The sequence below is a fragment of the Oryctolagus cuniculus genome, chromosome X (assembly GCF_051225735.1).
Source record: "Oryctolagus cuniculus isolate XC-2025 breed Fujian yellow rabbit chromosome X, ASM5122573v1, whole genome shotgun sequence".
NCBI classification, from domain to species: domain Eukaryota; kingdom Metazoa; phylum Chordata; class Mammalia; order Lagomorpha; family Leporidae; genus Oryctolagus; species Oryctolagus cuniculus.
In genome coordinates this window covers 77,030,850-77,055,047 of record NC_142888.1, presented here as the reverse complement: position 1 = coordinate 77,055,047, position 24,198 = coordinate 77,030,850, and the positions used below count along the sequence as shown (strand labels likewise).

At 52.2% G+C, this 24,198-nt stretch overlaps 1 protein-coding gene across 36 annotated transcripts in view; it reads right to left on the bottom strand.

The window, feature by feature from the left end:
• The window catches only part of LOC103351904 (uncharacterized), a 250,964-nt gene that overhangs the window by 193,545 nt on the left and 33,221 nt on the right, over positions 1-24,198 (bottom strand). For 34 of the 36 annotated variants that reach the window (XM_089323984.1, XM_089323983.1, XM_089323990.1 and 31 more), the window contains 3 exons: positions 19,930-20,048; positions 17,919-17,994; positions 11,393-11,517 (listed from right to left, as the gene is read on the bottom strand). In XM_089323984.1, the coding sequence (XP_089180110.1) occupies positions 11,393-11,517; positions 17,919-17,994; positions 19,930-20,048 (320 nt within the window). Of the gene's footprint in view, positions 1-4,128; positions 4,225-5,243; positions 5,674-11,392; positions 11,518-17,918; positions 17,995-19,929; positions 20,049-24,198 lie in introns of all 36 variants that reach the window. The other 2 variants (XM_089323994.1, XM_089323997.1) reach the window with 1 other exon arrangement.

Here is a 24,198-nt window from a genome sequence, read left to right as displayed (position 1 = left end):
AAACAGGACACCAAAGTGATTCCACCTCACTGCTGTTAGGCACTAGGATCCTCCAGAAATGTGAGCCAGAAATGAAACGGAAGAAAACCCAACAGCCGAGGCCTCTGCTCCCCGAGGGGGAGACACCTACTGTGCTGAGGACAGGTCTCTGATAGAGTCCCTGACCCCTGAGCCAGCACAACATCCATAAAAGGGCAGGAGGTAATTGTACCGTTCACTGGGGTAAGGACACCTTGCGAGAAGTTTCTGCTAGTCCATAAAAGCACACATTCTGTTTCTTCTCTTGTCAAGGGAGAACATTCACTAAGGGATAGCACTCACCCAGGTAACCCAAAATATTTCAGGATGGGCAAAAAGATCATCTTGATCACAGTAATGAATGAGAAATGCCAACAGGCCTTCTCTAGTACCCACACACCCCTATTCTTCTTCCTCTGCTTCTTCTACTAAACCAAGAGTGAACCTGTGTCCACTTAGATCCAGTCTGAAATCTGGCACCCCTGGCTCTTAGAATCTCATCCTCCATTCTACAGTCTCCCAGAGTATGGTTCCCAAAGGCTACAGCCACAGGATAAAATCCTATGAATGGATTTCAACTCATGAAACACAGCTGCTATCTTTGCCACTGGACAAGGATGAAGCCATGGGAAAAACCTCGAGTGGGCATACAGAGGATCCCAAACCACCTGCCTCCTACCTGGAAACCCTCCGACCTGGGCATTCTCATAAGTTGCTGAAAATCCAGCCTGACCACCAAGTCTCCAACAGTCATACAGAAAGAGGGGACGTGCAGAGCCACCGCCTCAGACACATTTGGAGTGAGTGAAGACTGACAAGGAACCGCCACCCCAAGACACTGGGGCCTTCAGATAATAAGGGGCCAGTCCGGATGGGAGGCAAGTGCCTCACCAGACATCCACCTGACCAAGGGTAAACTGCTGTACAATATCCACCAGTGGGCTGGCAGAGAAAATATACAGCTATGATATCCCAGATATTGGGAATAATCTATTTCAAGAGTGGCAACTCCAAGGTGAATATGGGGGAATATAAGAGGAATAGGACAAAAAATACATACTAACAAAGAAAGCAGTAAGTATGTGAGAGTGTAAGTCAATGTACACATGCGAATGAATGAATGAATGAATGAAAAACTCATTAAATGAACATGTGGAGAATGAGTGGAGAGCAAAAGTCCCAAGAAGGAGCTGCAAAACCATAGTCCCTCACCAAGCTCTGCTGCCGGCTGGAGCCAGAGTAGATACACAGAACCCAAGGCTGGCAAGCTGAGAAACTTGGGGTGACGGAACTCCATAGATCTCTGAAGGTAACCCAGGGCATCACCCTCACTGTCCACTTGGCCTCACTAATTCCGGATGTTTTCACAATCCCTCCTCCCATTAGGGCTGCTCCTGAGTCCTTCAGAGGAGGAAGCTTCTGCCTTGAGTAGGTGCCTCTGGGGTTCCACCTGGGGCAGGGTCATGGAGACAGGAGGGAGGAACTGAGGCAATAACAAGAGGGAAAATTCTAGCTCATTCCATGTGAAGCTCTGACTTACTCTGCTCAAAACAGAAGAATACTCATGAAAAAGAACTCAGGGGAGTGTGTATAAATTCCACAAGTGTGCACAGAAATCCTGGAGTGGTTAAGATTTTCTGTAGATCCCAGTAAAAAGTAAGAGTGGAGGCACCGGCACTGTGGCATATCCAGTAACGTCACCGCCTACAGTGCCAGCATCCCATAGGGGCTCCAGTTCTAGTCCTGGCCGCTCCACTTCCCATCCAGCTCCCTGCTATGGGCTGGGAAAGCGGTAGCAGACAGCCCAAGTCCTTGGGCTCCTGCACCCATGTGGGAGACCCAGAAGACGCTCCTAGCTTCGGATCGACACAGCTCTAGCCATTGCGGCCAACTGGGGAATGAACCACCGAATAGAAGAACTCTCCCTCTCCCCACTCCCCTCCCCCCCCCACCCCTTCCCTGTCCCCTCTCCCTCTCTACCTCTCCTTCTCTGTGTAACTATGCCTTTCAAATACATAAATCTTAAAAAAAAATTGCCGGCACTGTGGCGCAGCGGGTTAAAGCCCTGGCCTGAAGCACTGGCATCCCAGATGGGCGTCGGTTCTAGTCCCAGCTGCTCCTCTTTTGATCCAGCTCTCTGCTATGGCCTGGGATAGCAGTAGAAGATAGCCCAAGTCCTTGGGGCCCTCCTCCCTCATGGGAGACCAGGAAGAAGCTCCTGGCTCCTGGGTTCAGATCGGTGCAGCTCCGGCCATTGCAGCCAAATGGAGAGTGAACCAGCAGATGGAAGACCTCTCTCTCTCTCTCTGCCTCTCCTTCTTTCTCTGTGTAACTCTGACTTTGAAATAAATAAATCTTTAAAAAAAAAAAAGAGAGTAGGAATTAGAGGGAGGAGCTATAAAGTATACATTCCCATGGACTTACCCCTAAAAGGGTACAGCTAAAAACTTGCCAGGAGACTCCAAATCCCATTAAGTTGGGTGGTACTGATGCCATCTTACCTGCTAAAGTGATCATATGAAGTATGGAATCATATAGATAGGAATAAGTGTCAAAGGAATCACATAAATAAGACCAAGTGACTGGTAATAACAATAGATAGAATAAAAAGGTAAAGAAAGTGCCAACATGGGAAGCAGTCCACACAGCAGAATCATAGAATGACAAATGCCCTAAACAGCACTCTGACCTTAGAATCAGCCCTAATGGCATTCAGATCCAGCTGAAAAGCCCATGAAAGCATTTCAGGCACTGAAAGCCAAGACACTGTGGCAAAAAAATGGTCTACATGAAAGATCTCTGTGAGAGAGACCCCAGTGGAAAGAAGGGGCCATCAAAGAAGGATGTACTTTTCTCCGAAGGGAGGAGAGAACTTCCACTTTGATTATGGCCCTGTCTAAATACTGGTGGAGTTTGTGGACTCAAATGGCTTCCATAGCCTTGGCAGCTCATGTCAAGAGCCTCGGGTGATCACTGACATCAAAAACAGTGTTAAATATTAAATTAACAACAGGAATCACTGTGTACTTACTCCCCATGTAGGGATCTCTGTCCTCAATGAGCTGTACTATGAGAATTAACTGTAAAATTTGTTCTCAAACAGTATTTTATAGTTTGTATGTATGTGTGTAGGTGCAAATTGTTGAAACCTTTAGTTAGTATAGAGTTGGTCTTCTGTATATAAAGTTAATTAAAAATGAATCTTAATGAAGGACGAGATAGGAGAGGGAGTAGGAGGTGAAATAGGAGTAGAGGTGGGAGGGCGGGTATGGGGGGGAAGAACCACTATATTCCTAAAACCGTACCTATGAAATTTGTAGTCATTAAGTAAAAGCCTTCTTAACAAAAAATAATTGTATTTAAACAAATAAATTGACAACTAAGTAAAATTTGGCACAAGGTTTAAAAAAAAAAATATTCTGATCAACATCCCATAAGGAGATGATGCATCAACAGGTACAACATTCCATTGCAGTCCTCAGAGAAAGCCTTCAATTAAGGGACAGCATTGCCCTTGTACACCAAAACAGTGAACCTTCATCTTTGGTTCCTGTATGTGAGTACATCATTTTTTTTTCAGACTCAAAAGGCGGAGGGAGAGATGGGGAAGATGGGATGGTTCCATTTCTGGAGCAGCAGCGCCATCCAGAGGAAGCAGTTTCAGAATGGCCTCTGTGTCCTCCAGCACATCCCATGTGGAAGGCTCTAGTGAGGGAGAGTGAGTTCAGTGCTCTAGAGCAGGCACCAGCAAGGTTGGTGTGGAAAGTTGAGTGCTGGGCTCCCCCACCCAGGGATCCTGAGAGGCCCGGCCTGTAAGGCCGCAGAAGCGGTGGGGCCGGTGCTCAGGGGCCGCCATGGTGCACAGCCTGCAGCTGAAGCATCTCAGGGCACTGTGTCTCTGCACAGGAGGGGAGGCAGCACTTCCTGACTCTCCCCACCAGGGCACAGCAGGGAGCCTGAGCAGCTCTGCTCCCCTGCACTGGGTGAGCTTTACTCTCCCTGCCCCCCACACCCTGCAGGTCTCAGGGGCACAGCAGATTCCTGCTCGCTGAGGTCACAGCTCCCTCAGCACAGGCGACACCTGACTGGCACTGAGGAGGAGCCGCACACCTGTCACACTGATGAGCGCCATTCCCCGCTGGCCTGCATCTGTGCTCCTGCGGGGACTGGGTCCTCCTGGGATGGCCGCCATGCTGATCAGGTCACCTATGAGAGGACAGAGGTAGGAAAATGCTCCAGTCCCTACTGGGGCTCATGTAACCCCCTTTCCCTCAACAAGCCCCTGTGTTCCTCTACCAGGCAGTTCCTGGACCACTGGGAGTCTCCCAGACAATTCAGAATACAAAGTGTGCCACCCTACTTCACGCCTAAGACAAGAGGAGGGACCAAAATGCCCACAGCTCCTGCTCTGACAAAATGGCTGAGGCTTCCACAAGCCCCGCCCAGACATGGCTGCCACCAGGCTGCGGGCTCTTCCGGGCTAGGACACAGTGGCCACAAGTGCCGGAGGAGCTCAGCCCCTGCCACTGCCTGGGTCCAGAGCCTCCAGAGCCCACTCCTCTCAGGAAATGGAGCTGCCCCAGGACTCCAAGGGCTCTGAGCCCCCTGTGGAAATGGCCTCAGCACCCGCCTGCACCCTCCCGTCCCTGGGAAGTCAGTTCTGCGCAGGCGCTCAGCTGCCAGCCTGGCAGTATCCGCAAATGAATTCCTCTTGATGGCAGTATTGCACCACAAATGCCATCTGCCCTGTACCCTCGGGTCCTCCCTCCTCCCTTCGTGCAGGAAAAAAACGGCGCTGACTAGTGGGTGCCCTGCATGGCTGCAATCTACATAGGCTACTCTGCCTGGGTCTGAGGGGAGTAGGGGCAGCTAAGGCAATGCTCAAGAAAGGGCCTGTGGGTCTTGCAGGGTTGGGGTCATGTAGACAGAACAAAGAAACGAAGCAAAAATCAGTAAGAAAGTTGGGCAGTTGTTCTCTCAGAAGATTGAACTAAACCCAAGATGCTTTGGAAGAAGAAAAAATACAGCGAGGCAGGTTTAATTTCCACAATTTTGCACAGCAAAGTGAGCATTCCTTACTATGATATTGTGAGCAGAACAAATATGTGAAGGATGTATCTACAGATACACAAACTCGGTCTCCTGTCTTCCACCTACATTTATATTCACAAGATAGAGCATCCACTAAGGGACAGCACTGCCTAGCTACCCCCAACACCTGAAACCTGTAATACTGGGTTCCTGTATTTGGAGGACACCATTATTTTTTTCAGCCACAAAAGGCGGAGGGAGAGATGGGGAAGACGGGATGGTTCCATTTCTGGAGCAGCAGCACCATCCAGCGGAAGTTGTTTCAGAATGAACTGTGTCCTGTGCACATCCTGTGAGGAAGCACAACATGCTGCTGTAGTTCTGACAGGACGTGGTTTCTCTCGGCGCGAGGGGAAGAGGGTTTGTGTGCTTTCATCTTGAGCAAAGGTGAATCCTGGTTCCTGCCCTTTATGGCTTCTTCAGCACAGCAAAAGCATCACTTCCAGTTCAGGAGGTCCCCAGTGTGCTTGTTAGTGCTGAGGGTGGCCATTCTCCCCTGTGTCTTTGCTCCTATGGAGCCTGGGGTCCTCATGGAATGCAGCAGGCAGGCTGAACAGATCACCTCTGAGGAGACAGAGGGAGGAAAATGTGCCACTTCCTACCGATGCTCAGGCAACCCCCTTTCCCTCTGCAAGCCCCTGTGCAACTTCACCTGGGAGCTCCTTACCCCCGGGAAGCCTGCAAAGAACTCTGCCCAGATGCAGTGATGCCCCACTCACTCCTAGGACAAGGGAAGGGAGGCAAATGCCCCCAGCTCCAGCTCACAGATCCATGTCAGTGGTTTCCACTAGACCCGCCCAGACATGGCTGCCACCAAGCTCCTGAGCTATGCCCCGCGGGGCCGCAGCCACCACACACCCTGGAGCTTGGTCCCCTGGCCCTGCCTGTGTCCGGAGCCTCTACAACCCACAAGATGCAGGGGGCCTGAGCTGGCCGGGGCCTCCAAAGGCCTGAGCCCTCCCAGTGCGTGACCCCGGGACCTGCTGGCACCCTCACTTTCCTGTCAAGCCAGCTGCACAGCCTTCAATGCTGGCAGGATCCACAAATGACTTCCTCTTGGTGGAATCACCCTCACCGTGCACTAGCTAGACTTGGCCCTGACAATTCCTGACATCCCCACAAGGCACTCCTGCCACCAGGGCTGCTCCTGAGTCCTTGACAGGGTGAAGGTTCAGGCAGAGAAGGAGCCTCTGCAATCTCTGGGCTGAGGTCAAGGAACGCACAAGAGATTTACAGAGGCAAGAACAAGTTGGAAATCTGGGCAGTGATCTTAGCACAAGCTGTGACTTCTTGTCCCCATGAAAGCAGGAAGAGACAGGACCCAGGAAGGTGTGTAAAACTCCACCGGTGTGTAGAGGAAACTAAGAATGGTGAAGAAGAGATTCTGCCCAAAACCCATAGGAGATGATGCTTCCATAGATAGACACACTGTGTTTCTTGTCTTTCCACTGACATTACAGTCCCCAGAGAGAACATTACAGACACCACTTGCTAAGATACCCCAACACAGTAATCCTTAATTCTTGGCTTTTTCTGTTTGGAGTACTCCATTGTTTTTTTTCAGCCACAAAAGGCGGAGGGAGAGCTGGGGAAGAGGGGTGCTTCCGTTCCTGGAGCAGCAGCGCCATCCAGTGGAAGCAGTTTCAGAATGAACTGTGTCCTCCAGCACATCCCACAGGGAAGGCTCCAGTGATAAGGGAAAATGGGATACTGGCAGCAGAGTAGTCACCACCACAGTTGGTATGAAAAATGAGAGCTGAGCTTCTCCCACCAAGGGAACCTGAGTGGTCAGTCCTGCAGGCTGCAGAGACAGTGGGGTCGAGTCCTCGGGGGCCACCATGTTTTACAAACAGGAGCTGAAGCATCTCTAGGGCACTATGTCTCTTGACATAAGTGGATGCAGAAGTTCCTGACTATTCTCCACTAAGCTTGTGTGCTTCATGAAATTCCAGTTCTCAGGACCAAAGCTGCACCTATCATGGCAATCTATGGCTTCTTCAGCACAGGACATAGATCTCTCAGCTTTTCAGGATGCCCAGCATGTCTGTTAGTACTATTGCAAGCCATTCCACTCTGCACAGTGTAGGTGTTCCCGCAGGGACTGGGGTCCTCACCTTCTGCGGTAGGCAGGCTGAATAGGTCACCTCCGAAAATGGAAAGAGGAAGGAGAATACACCAGTCCTCATTACTGTTCAAGCAGCCCACTGTCCCTCTGCAAGCCCCCTTGGATCTGCAGAGCCTTCCACAGAACTGTACCCCAAGAAGGTGGCTCCCTATTTCACTCCTAAGACAACGGGAAAGAGGAAAATGCCCACAACTACCAGTAAAGTAAAATGGCTGAGGCTTCCACAAGCCCCGCCCCAACATGGCTGCCACCAGGCTCCTGAGCTCTGCCGAGCTTGGCTGCAGCTGTCACACGCCCTGGAACTCAGCACCCTGGTCCTGCCTGTATCCGGACCTTCTACAGCCCACACGACACTGGGAGCCAAGCTGGCAGGGTGTCCAAGGGCTCTGTGCCCTCCCAGGGCTCTGCCCAGGACCCACCAACAACCTCACATCCCAGCCAAGCCAGTCCTGTGCAGGTGTACAGACGCCAGGGCTGCTGGGATCTGCAAGCCACTTCCACTTGATGGCAGTATTGTATCGCAAATATCACCTGCCCAGTCCCTCCGCCCTTTGTGCTGCAAAAAACACCCAGAGCTGACCAGTGGGAACCCAATGAGGCAGTTACACAGCAGGGCGGCTCCATCTGGCTCTGCAGGGAGCAGGAACAGCTACAGGACTTGGTGCTGCACCGTCCCTGAGCCCATGCAGCCTGGCTTCTGCATTGTCCTCCTGGACTGCCTTCCATACCATGGCACAACGATGCTCGCCAGCACACCTGCACTTAGTGCTTCCATATTGAATACCACGCAGCTGGCTTCAGCCCTCTGAGAACCGGCAAGGGCTCCACAGGCAAGTCCACGGGGAAGCAGTCTCACTGGGATCTGTTCACTGCACTCCCCCAACGACAGCTGCCCAGAAGGTCCTGGACAACCACATCTTCTCACTGATTCACAGGCCAGTTTTGACCAGTAGTCTCTGGGAGCCAGACAAAAAGGGTAGGAACCTAGAGGTACCAGGAAGGAGCAGAGAGTGAGGAGTTACAGCCATCCCAGGACCCCAGGGCTCAGGACCTGCCTCCTCTCACAAGGGTCCCCCCCTCCCCGGTCTGCAGACAAGGAGGTCCCACAATCCAGAACAAGCAGGAGTGGAGCCAGGGGCCACAACCAAAGACACCCTCTGTCCATGCACCGGCTCAGGCTCAGGGTCATTGCCTGAAAATTCCAGAATTGGGCATAGGGAAACACATACTGGAGCTAGCTCTCTAATAAGGATGAACATGTATCCACAGTGGATCTCCAGGGCAGAGGTAGGGTTGCCAAAAGAAGTGGAATACGTGTACATATGTACAAGTGATTAAGTTGGGAGGTGAGAACTTATCTGCACATGCAGGTGAGAATGAACATGTGAAGGGGTGGGGCTGAATGGGGGGCACTGCTATACTTGCAAGCTCCTTCTGCTAAGGACAACTTCAGTCAGGAGTGGCTCTATGCTCGTCCTGGGACTGGAACGTCACAGGAGTACACAGGGAGGCCGAATGAAAGTGCTGTAGGCAGGCATACAGAATAAAATTGATCAGGTTTGTGAGTTGGAAGACCATGGCTTCACCACGCCCCTGTGTGACCTCATGCCCCTACCTGGCCACATCTGTGCACCCACTGTCCAATCAGGTTAATAAACCACTCCCCTTTGGAAGTGGATTAAAAGCCTGGGATACAGTGTGCCTGCCCTTTTCCTTTCTTTAGCTTTTTGCCAGTGGGGGCGGGGGGGGGGGCTTGCTGTGGCCCTAGGCCTCCAGAGAGAGTAGCCTTGGGGCCACCTGCCTCATGCTTTCTGGCCTAGATGCTTCTCCACATGGCTGGCTCCTGGTACTCAGAATTTCTCTCTACTTTTAGATAGGGCCCTCACTCTCCTATGTACTTCTCTCACTGAATAAAAGCTTGAAACGTTCATTTATGCCAGTATTCAGAATTCTTCTCTGAATATTAGGCAAGAACCCACACAGGCTTATTAATATTGGGAATTAATAAGCACATGGTGATATCGTATGGCACCCCAGGTGGGACTTTTGGGGGACTTTTAGAAGGCCATATTCTGATATCAAAAAGACTGAGCCAGGGTCAGAGGAAGGGAAATAGATCTGTAGATTTTGAAACTGGAAGAGCTCTGTGGTCTTCTAGGAGGCAGGTTCAGGGCTGAAGGAATCCTCTTGGGGCCCAGAGGTCACATAATACAATGGCCACAGTACTCTTAGGTGCTGGGCCAGGAGGGAAATCAGAGGAAATCCTGTCCAGGACCAACCTAGGGCTTTGCAGAGAATTCTGCAAGCCTCGCCCAGACATGGCCGCTGCCAGACTCCCGAGTTCTGTCTGGCTGGGTCACAGCCACCACGCACCCTGGAGCTCGGCCCCCTGGCCATGCCTGTGTCTGGGCCTCCACGGCCCACAAGATGCTGGTACCAAGCTGGCCCAAGCCTACCTAGACTCTGAACCCTCGCAGGGTGCAACTTGCACCCTGACTTCTCAGCTACACCAGTCCCAGGCAGGAATATGGCCACCAGGGCTGGTGGACGCGCAAACAACTTCCAATTGATGGCAGTGTTACACCACAAATGCCACCGGCAATGTCCCTACAGTTCCTCCCTCCACCCTTCACAGAGCAAAAAAACACCCAGTGCCATCTCGCGGGTGTCCAGCATGGCTTCTGGATGCACCTCTTGGGCTGCCCTTCGGCACCCCTCCTGTGGAAGACACCTATGCCTACTGAGCTGCCCCTTCCCACTGGACGTCCCTTCAAGGGGATCAAAGGCCAGGATTGCAGCTCACTCAGCATCAGTCTGCATGGGATCTAGTCACTGGGTCCACACTGCCAGCTTGTCCAACAGGTGCCAGGGAGGCAGATGCTCTGAGTCACTGACAGGCCACTGTGACAGAGTCTCGGGCAGCCAGCTTGGAAGCTGAGGGACTCAGCGCTGCTGTCCAGGAACACAAACGGAGGCCTCACTGCCACCCAGGCCACAAACCACAGTGCCTGGCTCCACTCCCAGGGTTCTCCCTGGCCTTCAGATGGCAGGGATCCCACTCTCGGCCAGTCAGGACAGGAGCCAGGTGCCACGCCAGACACCCCTGTCCTTGTACTTGACCCAAGGTCATTGCCTGTGAACTCCCAGATGGTGGCAGAGGGGAACATGCTGGTGCCAGTACGTTGATTAGGAGGAATTCATCCACAGAGGCTCCTTAAGGAAGATGTGGGGATGTATAAGGAAAGGGAATTGCACGCATAAGCACACATGGTTCAGTATGAAGGTAGATAACAAAGTATATGCATACACAAGTAGGGGCTGAATGGAGGGCACAGTCACATTTGCATTGCTCCTGGAAGGTAATGAAAGCCACCTGTCCTGGATAAGGTCGCCTCCATGTGTGGATCCACTCTGCCACCCTGTAGACCACAGATATGCACAACCTGGGGAATTCTCCATTCAGAAGGGGCAACGGGAGCCGCAACAACCCACCTACACAGTTGCTAGCCCAGGATCAACCGCTCAACAATTCTCACTGGAGGTTTGCAGAAGTAAACATGTGGATAGGCCAGTTGTTTATGGCGAGGAATCTCAAGGAAAGGCAGAGGCAGTTAATGGCAAAAGCAGGAAAGAAATGGGAAAGAAATCAGGGAGAAGCTAGGTTTTACCCAGGAAGGGAGTGAAGGGAGTGACACCTCACGCTAGCATGCTTTTTTTTGGTCTGTCAAGACAGAGACTGGGGGGCATGGAGAGATGGGCATTAAGAAGAGACTGAGAGGACAGCCCCAGTACACAACATGAGCACTGTCTCACTATTCAAACAGTGTGCCTACATATCGAATACCCTGCTGGAGGGGCTCAGGGCATTGATCTGTGCCCAGGACCCATTAGGAGATCAAAGGAGGAACAGGTATGGGTAGGAAGGGGACCCACATTCCACCATACACAAGGCAAAGGCCTGAAAACTGCATTTCTCCCTGGGCCTCCAAGATAAGAGACGCTTCTGCCCATGTGGGGCCCACCTCACTTCCTTCCCAGGGCAGATGGCCTCCCAAGGACCCAGTGCCACCCTCCCCTGCATCCCAGAACTCTGACCACGCATTCCTTGAAGCTATGGCCATCCCTTAATGAACATACAATTCAGAGATAATTACTCACCTGACTTTTACTTGGAGGCCCACCTCATTGAGAAGCCTCTTCCACCAGGCAGAGTGAACAATTGCCCCATGTGGCTGCTGACACCGCAGGGCCTCTGCTGAGGTCACAGTATGAACAGACTCTTCCTGAAAAGCAGAAGAGACAGCACTCATCACTCACCCATACCCAGCACCCACAGTACCTGGGACTGGCTGTGCTTCCCTGTCTCTCTGTCCCTCCACTTGCAATAAAACAGCAGATGTTCCTCACTCCATGAGGCCTGGGAATGGGATGGTAGAAGGTGGCTGAGAACAGTGCTGCCAGCCACTCCAGGGAGGGCCTCACTCTCCACCATCAAGTCAGGGGTCACCTGGGAATTCTGAAGAATGTGCAGCCTGAATATTAGTTCTACTCAGCTTTTGGAAAATAAACAAATTTGGAGGGCCAGTGTTGTTAGTCCACGAGTTGAGCCGTGGCCTGAGAAGCCGGCATCACAAGTAATTGCTGGTTCGAGTCCCAGTTGCTCCACTTCCAAACCAGTTCCCTGCTAATGCATCTGGAATGCAGCTGAAGATGGCCCAGGTACTTGTCTGTCATGTGGGAGACCTAGATGAAGTCTTGTATTCTGGCTTCGGTCTACCCAGTGCTAGCTGTTACAGCTATTTGAGGACTGAACCAGCAGATGGAAGATCTTTCTCTCCCTGTGTCTTCATCTCTCTCGGTACCGTTGCCTTTCAAACAAACAAATCATTTAAAAAACCTAACTTGGGACTGATATAAAAATTTTTATTTTATGGAAAGATCTCTTGTGAAGACAGAGGACAGATGTCTTCCCCTGCCTCGTCCTTTCAGTGGAACTCATGAGTACCCCTCCCCATGCCATCTGTCCCTGCAGAGTGTCCCTCCTCGTCCGTGTTCTCAGTGAGGCCACAGGAACACGTATTGGAAAAATCACTGCAGCATCCGTGAATGGAACCCCAGACCCTCCGCTGGGTTAGCAGCTCCTCTGCTTGCAGATTAATAAGTGGGAAGGCAAAGAGCTCCACTACTGGCTGCACACAGACCTCTGACCCCTAACCTCTACAGGGACAAAAGCAGTCCTGGGAAGATGTGGCCATGTCTCAGTCCCCAGCTGCTTGCCTCTGACATAGATTCTAATACAATACAATGTACCCATCACACACCACCCTGCTTCTACACTGGCTTTCAATAGCACTGATCACTTGAATCATACACCAGGATAATTACATCAAACTGTCACCAGGTGGAGGGTCTATGGAGGTATAGAAGGTAGAAAGACAAGCTAAGAGGGATCATTGTACAATGCTAAGGGCTACCATTTTAAATAGAAGGAATCCCTATGAACAGTGGTATCTCACACGTGGTTACGGGAGAAAGAAAACAATGGGGCCAGCATCGTGGCCTAGCAGGTTAAGCCTCCACCTGTGATGCCGGCATCTCGTATGGGCGGTTCAAGACCAGTTGCTCCATTTCCAATCCAGATACCTGCAAATGAACCTGGAAAAGCAGCAGCAGACGGCCCAAGTCCTTGTGCCCCTGCACCTAAGTGGGACCCCAGGAAATAGCTCCAAGCTCCTAGCTTCAGCCTGGCACAGCCCCAGGTATTACAGCCATCTGGGAAGTGAGAAGTAGGTGGAAAATCAGTATCTCTATTGATATCTCACTCTGTATAATTTTGCCTTTCAAATAAATAAATCTTTAAAAAAATGAGAGCATGTATACACACATATACACACACACATATACAAAGACATAAATAAATGACAAAGTATGTATATACATATGTGTGAATGAATGAATAAACTGGGCCTAGAGGTGAGTAAAAGCAATTTCATGTACAGATTCCAAAAATGTGCTGTCAATCCACCTGCTCTCAGGGTGGTTACTGGCCTGTGTGCACCCCCTTGGCCCTCTATCTGACCCAAGGACCATAAGACCACACTTCTGGGTGAACCCATGAACCACCCTTCTAGGCCCTGGATGGCTTTGGGCCTTCCCTGGTATTGTTTCATTTGCAAAGGGTCTATAGAGAGGCCAAAGAGGTAAAGGAAGAGGAGTGCTGACCTTCATGGAGCAACAGTGACATAAACCAGAAACTTTTTCAGTGTGGCTTCCACACTGTGTGTCCTAGTATAGAAGCCTTCCAAGATCAGAAAGAGTGGGTTTGTGGTACACAGGTAATGCTGGCACTGGCACCTACCATGTCATGGGGCATGTCCAGAATTGGCATGACAAAGTGAGGGGTCTGGCTTGCCCACACAGGAGTACCACAAGCCAAAGCCTGACAGACTCAGGAGTGAGTGGCCATCCTGTCTGGCAATCAGGAGCCCAAACAATTGCACAGCACTTGGTCCCTTCATCCCTGCTTGCCAATGCAAGCAAGGTCACCCAGGGGACAGTGCCTTGGGACAGTGAAAGTAGAATATAGTCCCAAACATAGGATCAAAGCCCATCCAAGCCAAGGGGATATGGTGCAGGCCATGCTGTCAGGGACCGCACGCTGTAGAGAGAACAGAGAAATGCTGGTAAATGCAGAGTAGAAGAAGGCTAGGAATGGACATGCTAGTTTGGCTTCCACTGACTCTCATCAATACACGTCTATGATACAAACCCCCAAGAACTGTTCCCAATCACCTTCTTGCATAGCACAGAGCATGATGAGGATCCCACTCGGGATCAGTACATTGAGCTCAGCATAACAGTTAGGGCCACTTCATGTCCCAGATGCTCCTCTGCTGATAACAGTTCTCTGTTATGGCCTGGGAAAACAGCAGAAGATGGCCCAAGTCCTTGGGCACCTGCACCAGCATGGGAACCTGGAGGAAGCTCCTGCTTCCCATTTTGGATAACCTCAGCTCTAGCTGTTGCACCAGTATGGGTAGAGAACCAGCAGGAGGAAGATCTCTGTCTCCCCCTTTCACTATTAACCTACCTCTCAATTTTTTTAAAAAAAAGAATGTACGTCAAGACATGCAAACACAGCTGATAATCTTTACCACTCAGTATGAAGAGACCACAAGAAGCCTCCTACCAGGAAAGCTTCTGTCTTGGGCATTCTCATGAGTGGCTAGAAGACCAACCTGACCACGCCATTTCCAACAGTCAGACACAAAGAGGGAAGGTGCAGGTGCACCAGCTCAAAGACACGGGAAAACAGTGATGACTGACAAGAAACTGCCACCCAAGACAATGGGGCCTGAGCACCTGGCCCCTCTCCCACAGCAGGCCCCTTGGCTTTAGATGATGTGGGACCCACACATGGGCCAGTCAGGAGGGGAGGCAGGTGCTGCAGGAGACAGCCACCTGCCCTCCTAATACCTGACCCGGGGTCAGTTGAAAAGCAATGCCCACTAGGGGGCTGGCAGGGAAAACAGATAGGATATCTGGAAACTGGAAGGAATCGACATAGTCATTGGTGGCAACTCTAAGGTGGAGATGGGAGAAAATAAAAGGAATGGGGCCAAGCATACACACTAACACACACAGAAGAGCAGGTATGTGAGAACGCCCATGAGTGTGCACGGTTCAATGAATGCACATTGGGGCGGCTGAGTGGAGAGCACAACCTCACTTTCACATAATCTATCTGCCTAGAAGGAGCTGCAAAGCCATAGGTCTTAACCTTGATCTGCAGTCTGGGGGACCCAGGACTCAGCGACTTGACCCACAAGTGGCAACCCGGGAAGCTCGATGGAGACATCTGTCCTATCTGCCCTGAGGTGATCCAGAGCACAAGCCTCACTGTCCACGTGCTAGACATGGCCTCTCATGATTTTTTTTTTTTCAGCCACAAAAGGCGGAGGGAGAGGTGGGATGCCAGGAGGGTTCCATTTCTGGAGCAACAGTGCCATCCAGCGGAAGCTGTTCCTGAATCACATCTAGTCCATCCGTCACTGCCCATATCTGCATGGCTTCTGAAAGGAGAAAAGGTGGGATGGGGGCTGGACAACAGGCGTGACGACAGCTGGTGTAGAAAGTGAGCGAGCTAGGATCATCCACCCAGGGGTCCCGAGTGGCCGGGCCTGCCAGGCTGCAGAGGCGGTGGGGGCCAGTCCTCGGTGGCCGCCATGTTCTGCAACCTGGAGCTGAAGCTGGCCCAGGGCACTGGGTCCCTTCCCAGGAGGGGAGGCACAGTTCCTGAGTACTCTCTTCGGGGTCACAACAAGGGAGAGTGAGCAGCTTTTCAGTCCACCCTTGGCGCGCTTCACTCTCGCTGCCCTTCAGGAGCGAAGACCCATGCAGATCACTGCCTCTCATGGCTTCTTCGGCGCAGGAAGACGGCTCACTTTCACTTTGGGACGGAGGTCTCCAGGATACCTGTCAGGGCTGATGAGCCCCATTTCCCCCTACAGTGGCTATGTGCTCCTGCAGACATGGGCTCTCAAGAGATGTGGTGAACAGGCCAAAGGGAACAACTCTCAGACGCTCCTACCTCCAGCAAAGGGACGCCATGGCCAAGGCTTCCCCTAGCCCCGCCCACACATGGACTCGGCACGACTGCAGAGCCAGAGCTTTGGCTGATCCAGTCACCAGGCACTCTGGGAATCTACCTCTTACGGCTACGTGTTTCTGGGACCGCCACAGCCCAGACAACCTGGTGGTTAAGCTTATCAAGGGCTCTGGGGCCACCCAGGACGGCCCTGGTACCTCCTGCACCCTCACTTCCCTGCCAAGCTAGTCCCGCGCAGGCGCACAGCCTGAAGGGACAGCGGAATCCGCAAATGACGTCCTCTTGATGGCAGTATTGCACCACAAATGCCATCTACCCTGTCTCCGCGGGTCTTCCCTCCGCCCTTCGCACAGCAAAAAACGCCAAGCATAGTCCCACTGGTGACCTGCTACCCAGCAGGGCGGCTCCGCCTGGCCCTGAGGCAAACAGGAGCTAGTGCACAGCACTGAGGGCTGAACAGGCCCCGTTTTCCGCACAGTCTGGATTTAGCTCACTGCTCCTGGGCTGTTCTCAGACGGGCAGGCAGGCCCTGCACTTCAGGGTACCTCTAGACACCTCTGCATATCCCAGCTGCCCCTCAGCACTGGAGTTCGCTTGGTCCTCCCAACCAAGGAGATCATGGGCTCCTACCCACCTCACTCAGGATCCATCTGACTGGGACCTTGTCACTGCCTATGTGCTGTCAGCTAGGCCCGGAGGCCCGGGGTGGTCTGAATGTCTGAGAAGTCCATGTGACATGTTGTCACAGGCAGGCTGACATAAAGGACAGGAACTGAGAGGTACTGGGAAGGCGCAGAGAGTGAGGAGTTACAGCCATCACAGGACCACAGGCCTCAGCGCCTGACTACGCTCACAGGGCTCTCCCCGGGACTATAGACAGGGAGGGTTCCCCACTCAGGCCAGTCAGGAGGAGAGCCAGGAGCCAGAGCAAACACACCTCCTCTCCTTGTCCCTGACCCAGGGTACTTGCCTGTGAACTCCCAGATGGTGGCAGAGGGAAACACACACTGGCACTAGTACATGGACTAGGAGGTATCTCTACCCACAGTGGATCTCAGGCAGATGTGGGGGATATAGAAGGCAGGGGACCAGTAGCTGCATGCACACACGGCTCAGTAAGTTGGGAGGGGAGCAAGTTGGTGCACGTGCAGGTGGAATGATGAGCCAGGGGGAGCAGTGAATGGAGGGCACAGCCACAATGGCATTAGGAGCTCAGCAAGGTAATGCAAACCTCCTGGTCCTGGACAAGGTCACCTCCACGTGTGGAGCCACTCTGCCCTCCTCCTGACCATGGATGCACAACCTGGGGTTTCCCCCGACTCAGGAGGGGCCACAAAAGCCACAACGACAGACCTACCTACCTCTTGACCCAGGATCAAGTGGCCACTAATTCTAACCACAAGATTGGCAGTGGAACATGTGGATGGGCCAATGGAAATGAAGGTACACACATCATCAAAGAAGTTAATGAGAAGTTTGTGTTACCCAGGAAGCGAGCGACATTTCACACCAGCACCCTTTTCCTTGGGCTGTCAAACACAGACTGAGGGTCATGGAGAGATGGGCATTAGGAAGAGACTGAGGACAGCCCCAGGATTTAGCCTGAGCACCGTCTCACTATTCGAACAACACTGTGTTCCAAAGTCCCCAAATGGCCCTACAGTTGGTTCGGGACATTGATGTGTGCCCAGGACTCATCGGGAGATCACCAGAGGAACAGGCATCCATAGGAAGGGGCCCAGGCTCCAGCACAGGAAAGTAAAGGCCTGAAAACCCTGCATTTCCAATGGGTCTGCAAGAGACAGCCCTGCCCATGCGGGGCCTACCTCACTTCTCCCCCAGGACAGATGGCCTCACAGGGAAGCAGGCCTATCCCTTCCCATCTCCCCTGCCCCCTGGTATCTGACCTCCCATTCCGTGGAGCTATGCCCACTCCCTTAACGGACACACAGTTCAGAGTTAATTAATCCCCCATCTCCTACTGGGGGGTCCCACCATGAGGACCTCACTCAGGAGCCGGGAGCCCCTTCTACCAGGCAGGTGAACAGCACTGCCCTGTGTTAGGATCCCACCTACCTCAGCACTGTCTTCTTCCTGAGGGCTGCTGACACCACAAGCCCTCTGTTGCTGCCCCGGCATGAAGAGACTCTTCCTGAAAAGCAGGAGAAACAACACTCATCACTCACCCACAACCCAGCACCCACAGTATCTGAGAATGGCTATGCTTTTCCATCTCTCTGTGCCTCTGATACAAAACAGCAGATGTTCCTCACTCCATGAGGGCCTGGGAAAGGGATAGGAGACAGTTGGCTGTGAGGCGCTGTTGCTGTGGCATAGCGGGTAAAACCTCCACCTGTGGCACTGGCACCCCATATAGGTGTCTATTCAAGTCCTAGCTGCTCCACTTCCAATCCAGTTCCCTGCCTTATGTTCCTAGGAAAACAGCGTAAGACGGCCCAAATGCTTGGGTCCCTGCCACCACGTGGGAGACCTCGAAGAATCTCCTGGCTCCTGGCTTTGGACCTGCCCAGCTCTGTCCACTGCAGCCATTTAGGGAGTGAAAAAAATGGATGGAAGATCTCTCTGCTTTTCCCTCTCTCTCTGTAACTCTGTCCTGCAAATAAATAAATAAATTGTAAAAAAGAGAGAAAGGAAATGAAAAGGGAAAAGGAAAAGGAAATGACTGTGAACAGTGTTCCTAAACACCCCAGGGAGGGCCACACACTCCTTGATAAATCTTCAGTCAACTAGGAACTCCGAGTAATGTACAGCCTGAACATGAATACACTCTACGCCGGCTGCATCAGACCTGCCTCTGTCCTCTACAGGAATAAGAGCAGTCCTGGGAGGATGTGGCGATGTCTCAGTCCCCAGCTGCTTGCCTCTGACACAGACTCTAATACAGTGTACCCATCGTACACACTCACGCTGTTTCTACGTTTGCTTTCTTTAGCACTGAACACTGAAATCACACAGCAGGATAATTACAGCTGGTTGTAACTGGATGGAGGGTCCACACGAGGTGTGGAAGGCAGAACACCCCCTGGGGAGGGATCAGTGTGTAATGAACAGGGCTAATATTATAAATAGAAGGAATCCCTATGCCAAGTAGTATCTCCATGATGGTTACAGGAGAAAGAAAAAGGATAATGAGAATACATACACATGTACATACAGATATAAAAAAAGAAATATGTGAGTGAGAAAGTGCGTGGGCACACATGTATGAAGGAAATGAAAGAATCAGGGAGTGAATGGAGAGGGGGCTGAGTGGAGACTAAAACCAATTTCATGTACAGATTCCTGTGATGCGCCGTCAATCCCTGTGCCTGAGGGAGGTCAGCTGCCTACATACACCCCCGCCCCCACAGCCCTCTTCCTGACTCCCGGACTTGATAATCTGGGCACCACATGGGGAGTGACATCAGACCCAGGGAGGTGAGCCACAGCACCATTCTCCCTGTCAACTCACTGGATATGGCCCCTGTCGAATCCTTCTGCCCCAACAATGGCCAAATCCTTCACAGAGCTGATCCTGGGCCCTTAACCTGGGTTAAACGCTGGGTAGATTAAACTCTGCTCTATGGGGACAGAGTCGGGGAATGATGCACGGCTACGAGAGGGAATCCCAGGCCACCATCCCACCTGCTGCAAATAAGGGAATGCTCCCCACATCAAACAGTAAATGTATCCAGTGACGTCCAGGCCCAAAGTGTTCACAGTATTCCCAGAACACTGAGGAGCAGTGAACATGAACTTTGCACATGGTATCAGATACTGATGTAGGAACACATACACAGACTCATCAATTCTTTGCATGGAGTCCCATGAGTCTTACATCCCCCCAACAGAGGAGCAAGAGATAATTAAAATGGCTTGTCAATCCACCTGCCCTCAGGGCAGTCAGTGGCTTAGCAGTACCAACTGCACTTTCCTTCTGACTCAAGAACCTGCTATCCAGGGCACTCCATGATGAGTAACAATGGTAGACCCATGGTGCCGAGTCAGGGAATCATTTTCATACCTGTCACAGCCCCCATCATGTCTTGCTACCCCTATTCCCTTCTAGGGTACTTCTGCCCCTTACCTGGGTAAGACACTGGCAAGATTAGACTGCATTCCATGAGGAAAGAGGACAGGCAATGATGCACTCTGAAGAGGGGAAATCCAGGCCATAATCCGGCTGCTGGGATGCGGCAATGCCCCCTATGAAAGTAGTAAATGCATTCAGTAGAGTCCACGTTTCAGTGTCTACCGTGTGCCCAGAACACTGGTGAGTAGTGATCATGACATTTGCACATGGCTTCAGGTGCTGACAGAGAGACTCATATGCAGATATGTCAATTGTTTCAGATGCTTTCCCATGGGTCCTATACCCCCCAACAGAGAGCCAGAGACAAGGGGATAGCACCTCCTAACATGGCAACCTAGGAAACCACCCATCTAGCGACAGGCTGGCTTTGGGTCTTTCTGCATTTATTTTATTTTATTTTATTTTATTTTATTTTATTTTATTTTATTTTATTTTATTTTATTTTATCTGCAAAGTCTGGAGGGAGAGCACATGAAAGCTGAAGCAACAGGCATGTATGCAGCAAGAGTAGCATCAGGCAAAACTTTTTCAACGTGGCTTCCAGGTGCTGTGTGTGTGCTGTCACTCAGTCTTCCAATATGAGGAAGAGTGGGTTGGGCTCCACTTCTTGGAAAACAGGTGGGTTAACAAGTGACATGGTGTCTATATTCTGTGGGTACAGCACTGCAGCAGCACATATGCAATTCAAAGGAGCGTAAAGACACAACCACCTTCAAAGCCTTAGACTGGAGATGCATTTAAGGCATTCTGTAATCTACCCTACCTTGGGACTAGCAAAGAGGACTGGCAGCCTTGCAAGCACGGTCACTTTAGACTTCTGCCAGATAAATCAAAAATCCACCCCATGAAGTCAACCTAAGAATATACTTCAATAGGTACAAACATAGCTGTTATCTTTACACTCACTGTGGATGAGACCACAGGAAATACTTTGAACAGTTTTAAAAGTGGATTTAAGCCACCTACCTCCTACCTGGGAAGCTTCTGTCTTGGGCATTCTCATGAGTGGCTAGAAGACCAACCTGACCACGCCATTTCCAACAGTCAGACACAAAGAGGGAAGGTGCAGGTGCACCAGCTCAAAGACACGGGAAAACAGTGATGACTGACAAGAAACTGCCACCCAAAGCAATGGGGCCTGAGCACCTGGTCCCTCTCCCACAGCAGGCCCCTTGGCTTTAGATGATGTGGGACCCACACATGGGCCAGTCAGGAGGGCAGGCAGGTGCTGCAGGAGACAGCCACCTGCCCTCCTAATACCTGACCCGGGGTCAGTTGAAAAGCAATGCCCACTAGGGGGCTGGCAGGGAAAACAGATAGATAGGATATCTGGAAACTGGAAGGAATCGACATAGTCATTGGTGGCAACTCTAAGGTGGAGATGGGAGAAAATAAAAGGAATGGGGCCAAGCATACACACTAACACACACAGAAGAGTAGGTATGTGAGAACGCCCATGAGTGTGCACGGTTCAACGAATGCACATTGGGGCGGCTGAGTGGAGAGCACAACCTCACTTTCACATAATCTATCTGCCTAGAAGGAGCTGCAAAGCCATAGGTCTTAACCTTGATCTGCAGTCTGGGGGACCCAGGACTCAGCGACTTGACCCACAAGTGGCAACCCGGGAAGCTCGATGGAGACATCTGTCCTATCTGCCCTGAGGTGATCCAGAGCACAAGCCTCACTGTCCACGTGCTAGACATGGCCTCTCATGATTTTTTTTTTTTCAGCCACAAAAGGCGGAGGGAGAGGTGGGACGCCAGGATGGTTCCATTTCTGGAGCAACAGTGCCATCCAGCGGAAGCTGTTTCTGAATCACTTCTAGTCCACCCGTCACTGCCCATATCTGCATGGCTTCTGAAAGGAGAAAAAGTGGGATGGGGGCTGGACAACAGGCGTGACGACAGCTGGTGTAGAAAGTGAACGAGCTAGGATCATCCACCCAGGGGTCCCGAGTGGCCGGGCCTGCCAGGCTGCAGAGGCGGTGGGGGCCAGTCCTCGGTGGCCGCCATGTTCTGCAACCTGGAGCTGAAGCTGGCCCAGGGCACTGGGTCCCTTCCCAGGAGGGGAGGCACAGTTCCTGAGTACTCTCTTCATACTCTCTTCGGGGTCACAACGAGGGAGAGTGAGCAGCTCTTTCAGTCCACCCTTGGCGCGCTTCACTCTCGCTGCCCTTCAGGAGCGAAGGCCCATGCAGATCACTGCCTCTCATGGCTTCTTCGGCGCAGGAAGACGGCTCACTTTCACTTTGGGACGGAGGTCTCCAGGATACCTGTCAGGGCTGATGAGCCCCATTTCCCTCTACAGTGGCTGTGTGCTCCTGCAGACATGGGCTCTCAAGAGATGTGGTGAACAGGCCAAAGGGAACAACTCTCAGACGCTCCTACCTCCAGCAAAGGGACGCCATGGCCGAGGCTCCCACTAGCCCCGCCCACACAGGGACTCGGCACGACTGCAGAGCCAGAGCTTTGGCTGATCCAGTCACCAGGCACTCTGGGAATCTACCTCTTATGGCTACGTGTTTCTGGGACCGCCACAGCCCAGACAACCTGGTGGTTAAGCTTATCAAGGGCTCTGGGGCCACCCAGGATGGCCCTGGTACCTCCTGCACCCTCACTTCCCTGCCAAGCTAGTCTCGCGCAGGCGCACAGCCTGAAGGGACAGCGGAATCCGCAAATCACATCCTCTTGATGGCAGTATTGCACCACAAATGCCATCTACCCTGTCTCCGCGGGTCTTCCCTCCGCCCTTCGCACAGCAAAAAACGCCAAGCACAGTCCAACTGGTGATCAGCAGGGCCGCTACCCAGCAGGGCGGCTCCGCCTGGCTCTGAGGCAAACAGGAAGAGCTAGTGCACAGCACTGAGGGCTGAACAGGCCCCGTTTTCCGCACAGTCTGGATTTAGCTCACTGCTCCTGGACTGTTCTCAGACGGGCAGGCAGGCCCTGCACTTCAGGGTACCTCTAGACACCTCTGCATATCCCAGCTGCCCCTCAGCCCTGGAGTTCGCTTAGTCCTCCCAGCCAAGGAGATCACAGGCTCCTACCCACCTCACTCAGGATCCATCTGACTGGGACCTTGTCACTGCCTATGTGCTGTCAGCTAGGCCCGGAGGCCCGGGGTGGTCTGAATGTCTGAGAAGTCCATGTGACATGTTGTCACAGGCAGGCTGACATAAAGGACAGGAACTGAGAGGTACTGGGAAGGCGCAGAGAGTGAGGAGTTACAGCCATCACAGGACCACAGGCCTCAGTGCCCGACCACGCTCACAGGGCTCTCCCCGGGACTATAGACAGGGAGGGTTCCCCACTCAGGCCAGTCAGGAGGACAGCCAGGAGCCAGAGCAAACACACCTCCTCTCCTTGTCCCTGACCCAGAGTGCTTGCCTGTGAACTCCCAGATGGTAGCAGAGGGAAACATACACTGGCACAAGTACATGGACTAGGAGGTATCTCTATCCACAGTGGATCTCAGGCAGATGTGGGGGATATAGAAGGCAGGGGACCAGTAGCTGCATGCACACACGGCTCAGTAAGTTGGGAGGGGAGCAAGTTGGTGCACGTGCAGGTAGAATGAAGAGCCAGGGGGAGCAGTGAATGGAGGGCACAGCCATTAGGAGCTCAGCAAGGTAACGCAAACCTCCTGGTCCTGGACAAGGTCACCTCCACGTGTGGAGCCACTCTGCCCTCCTCCTGACCATGGATGCACAACCTGGGGTTTCCCCCGACTCAGGAGGGGCCACAAAAGCCACAACGACAGACCTACCTACCTCCTGACCCAGGATCAAGTGGCCACTAATTCTAACCACAAGATTGGCAGTGGAACATGTGGATGGGCCAATGGAAATGAAGGTAAACACATCATCAAAGAAGTCAGTGAGAAGTTGGTGTTACCCAGGAAGCGAGCGACATTTCACACCAGCACCCTTTTCCTTGGGCTGTCAAACACAGACTGAGGGTCATGGAGAGATGGGCATTAGGAAGAGACTGAGGACAGCCCCAGGATTTAGCCTGAGCACCGTCTCACTATTCCAACAACACCATGTTCCAAGTCCCCAAATGGCCCTACAGTTGGTTCGGGACATTGATGTGTGCCCAGGACACATCTGGAGATCACCGGAGGAACAGGCATCCATAGGAAGGGGCCCAGGCTCCAGCACAGGAAAGCAAAGGCCTGAAAACCCTGCATTTCCAATGGGTCTGCAAGAGACAGCCCTGCCCATGCGGGGCCTACCTCACTTCTCCCCCAGGACAGATGGCC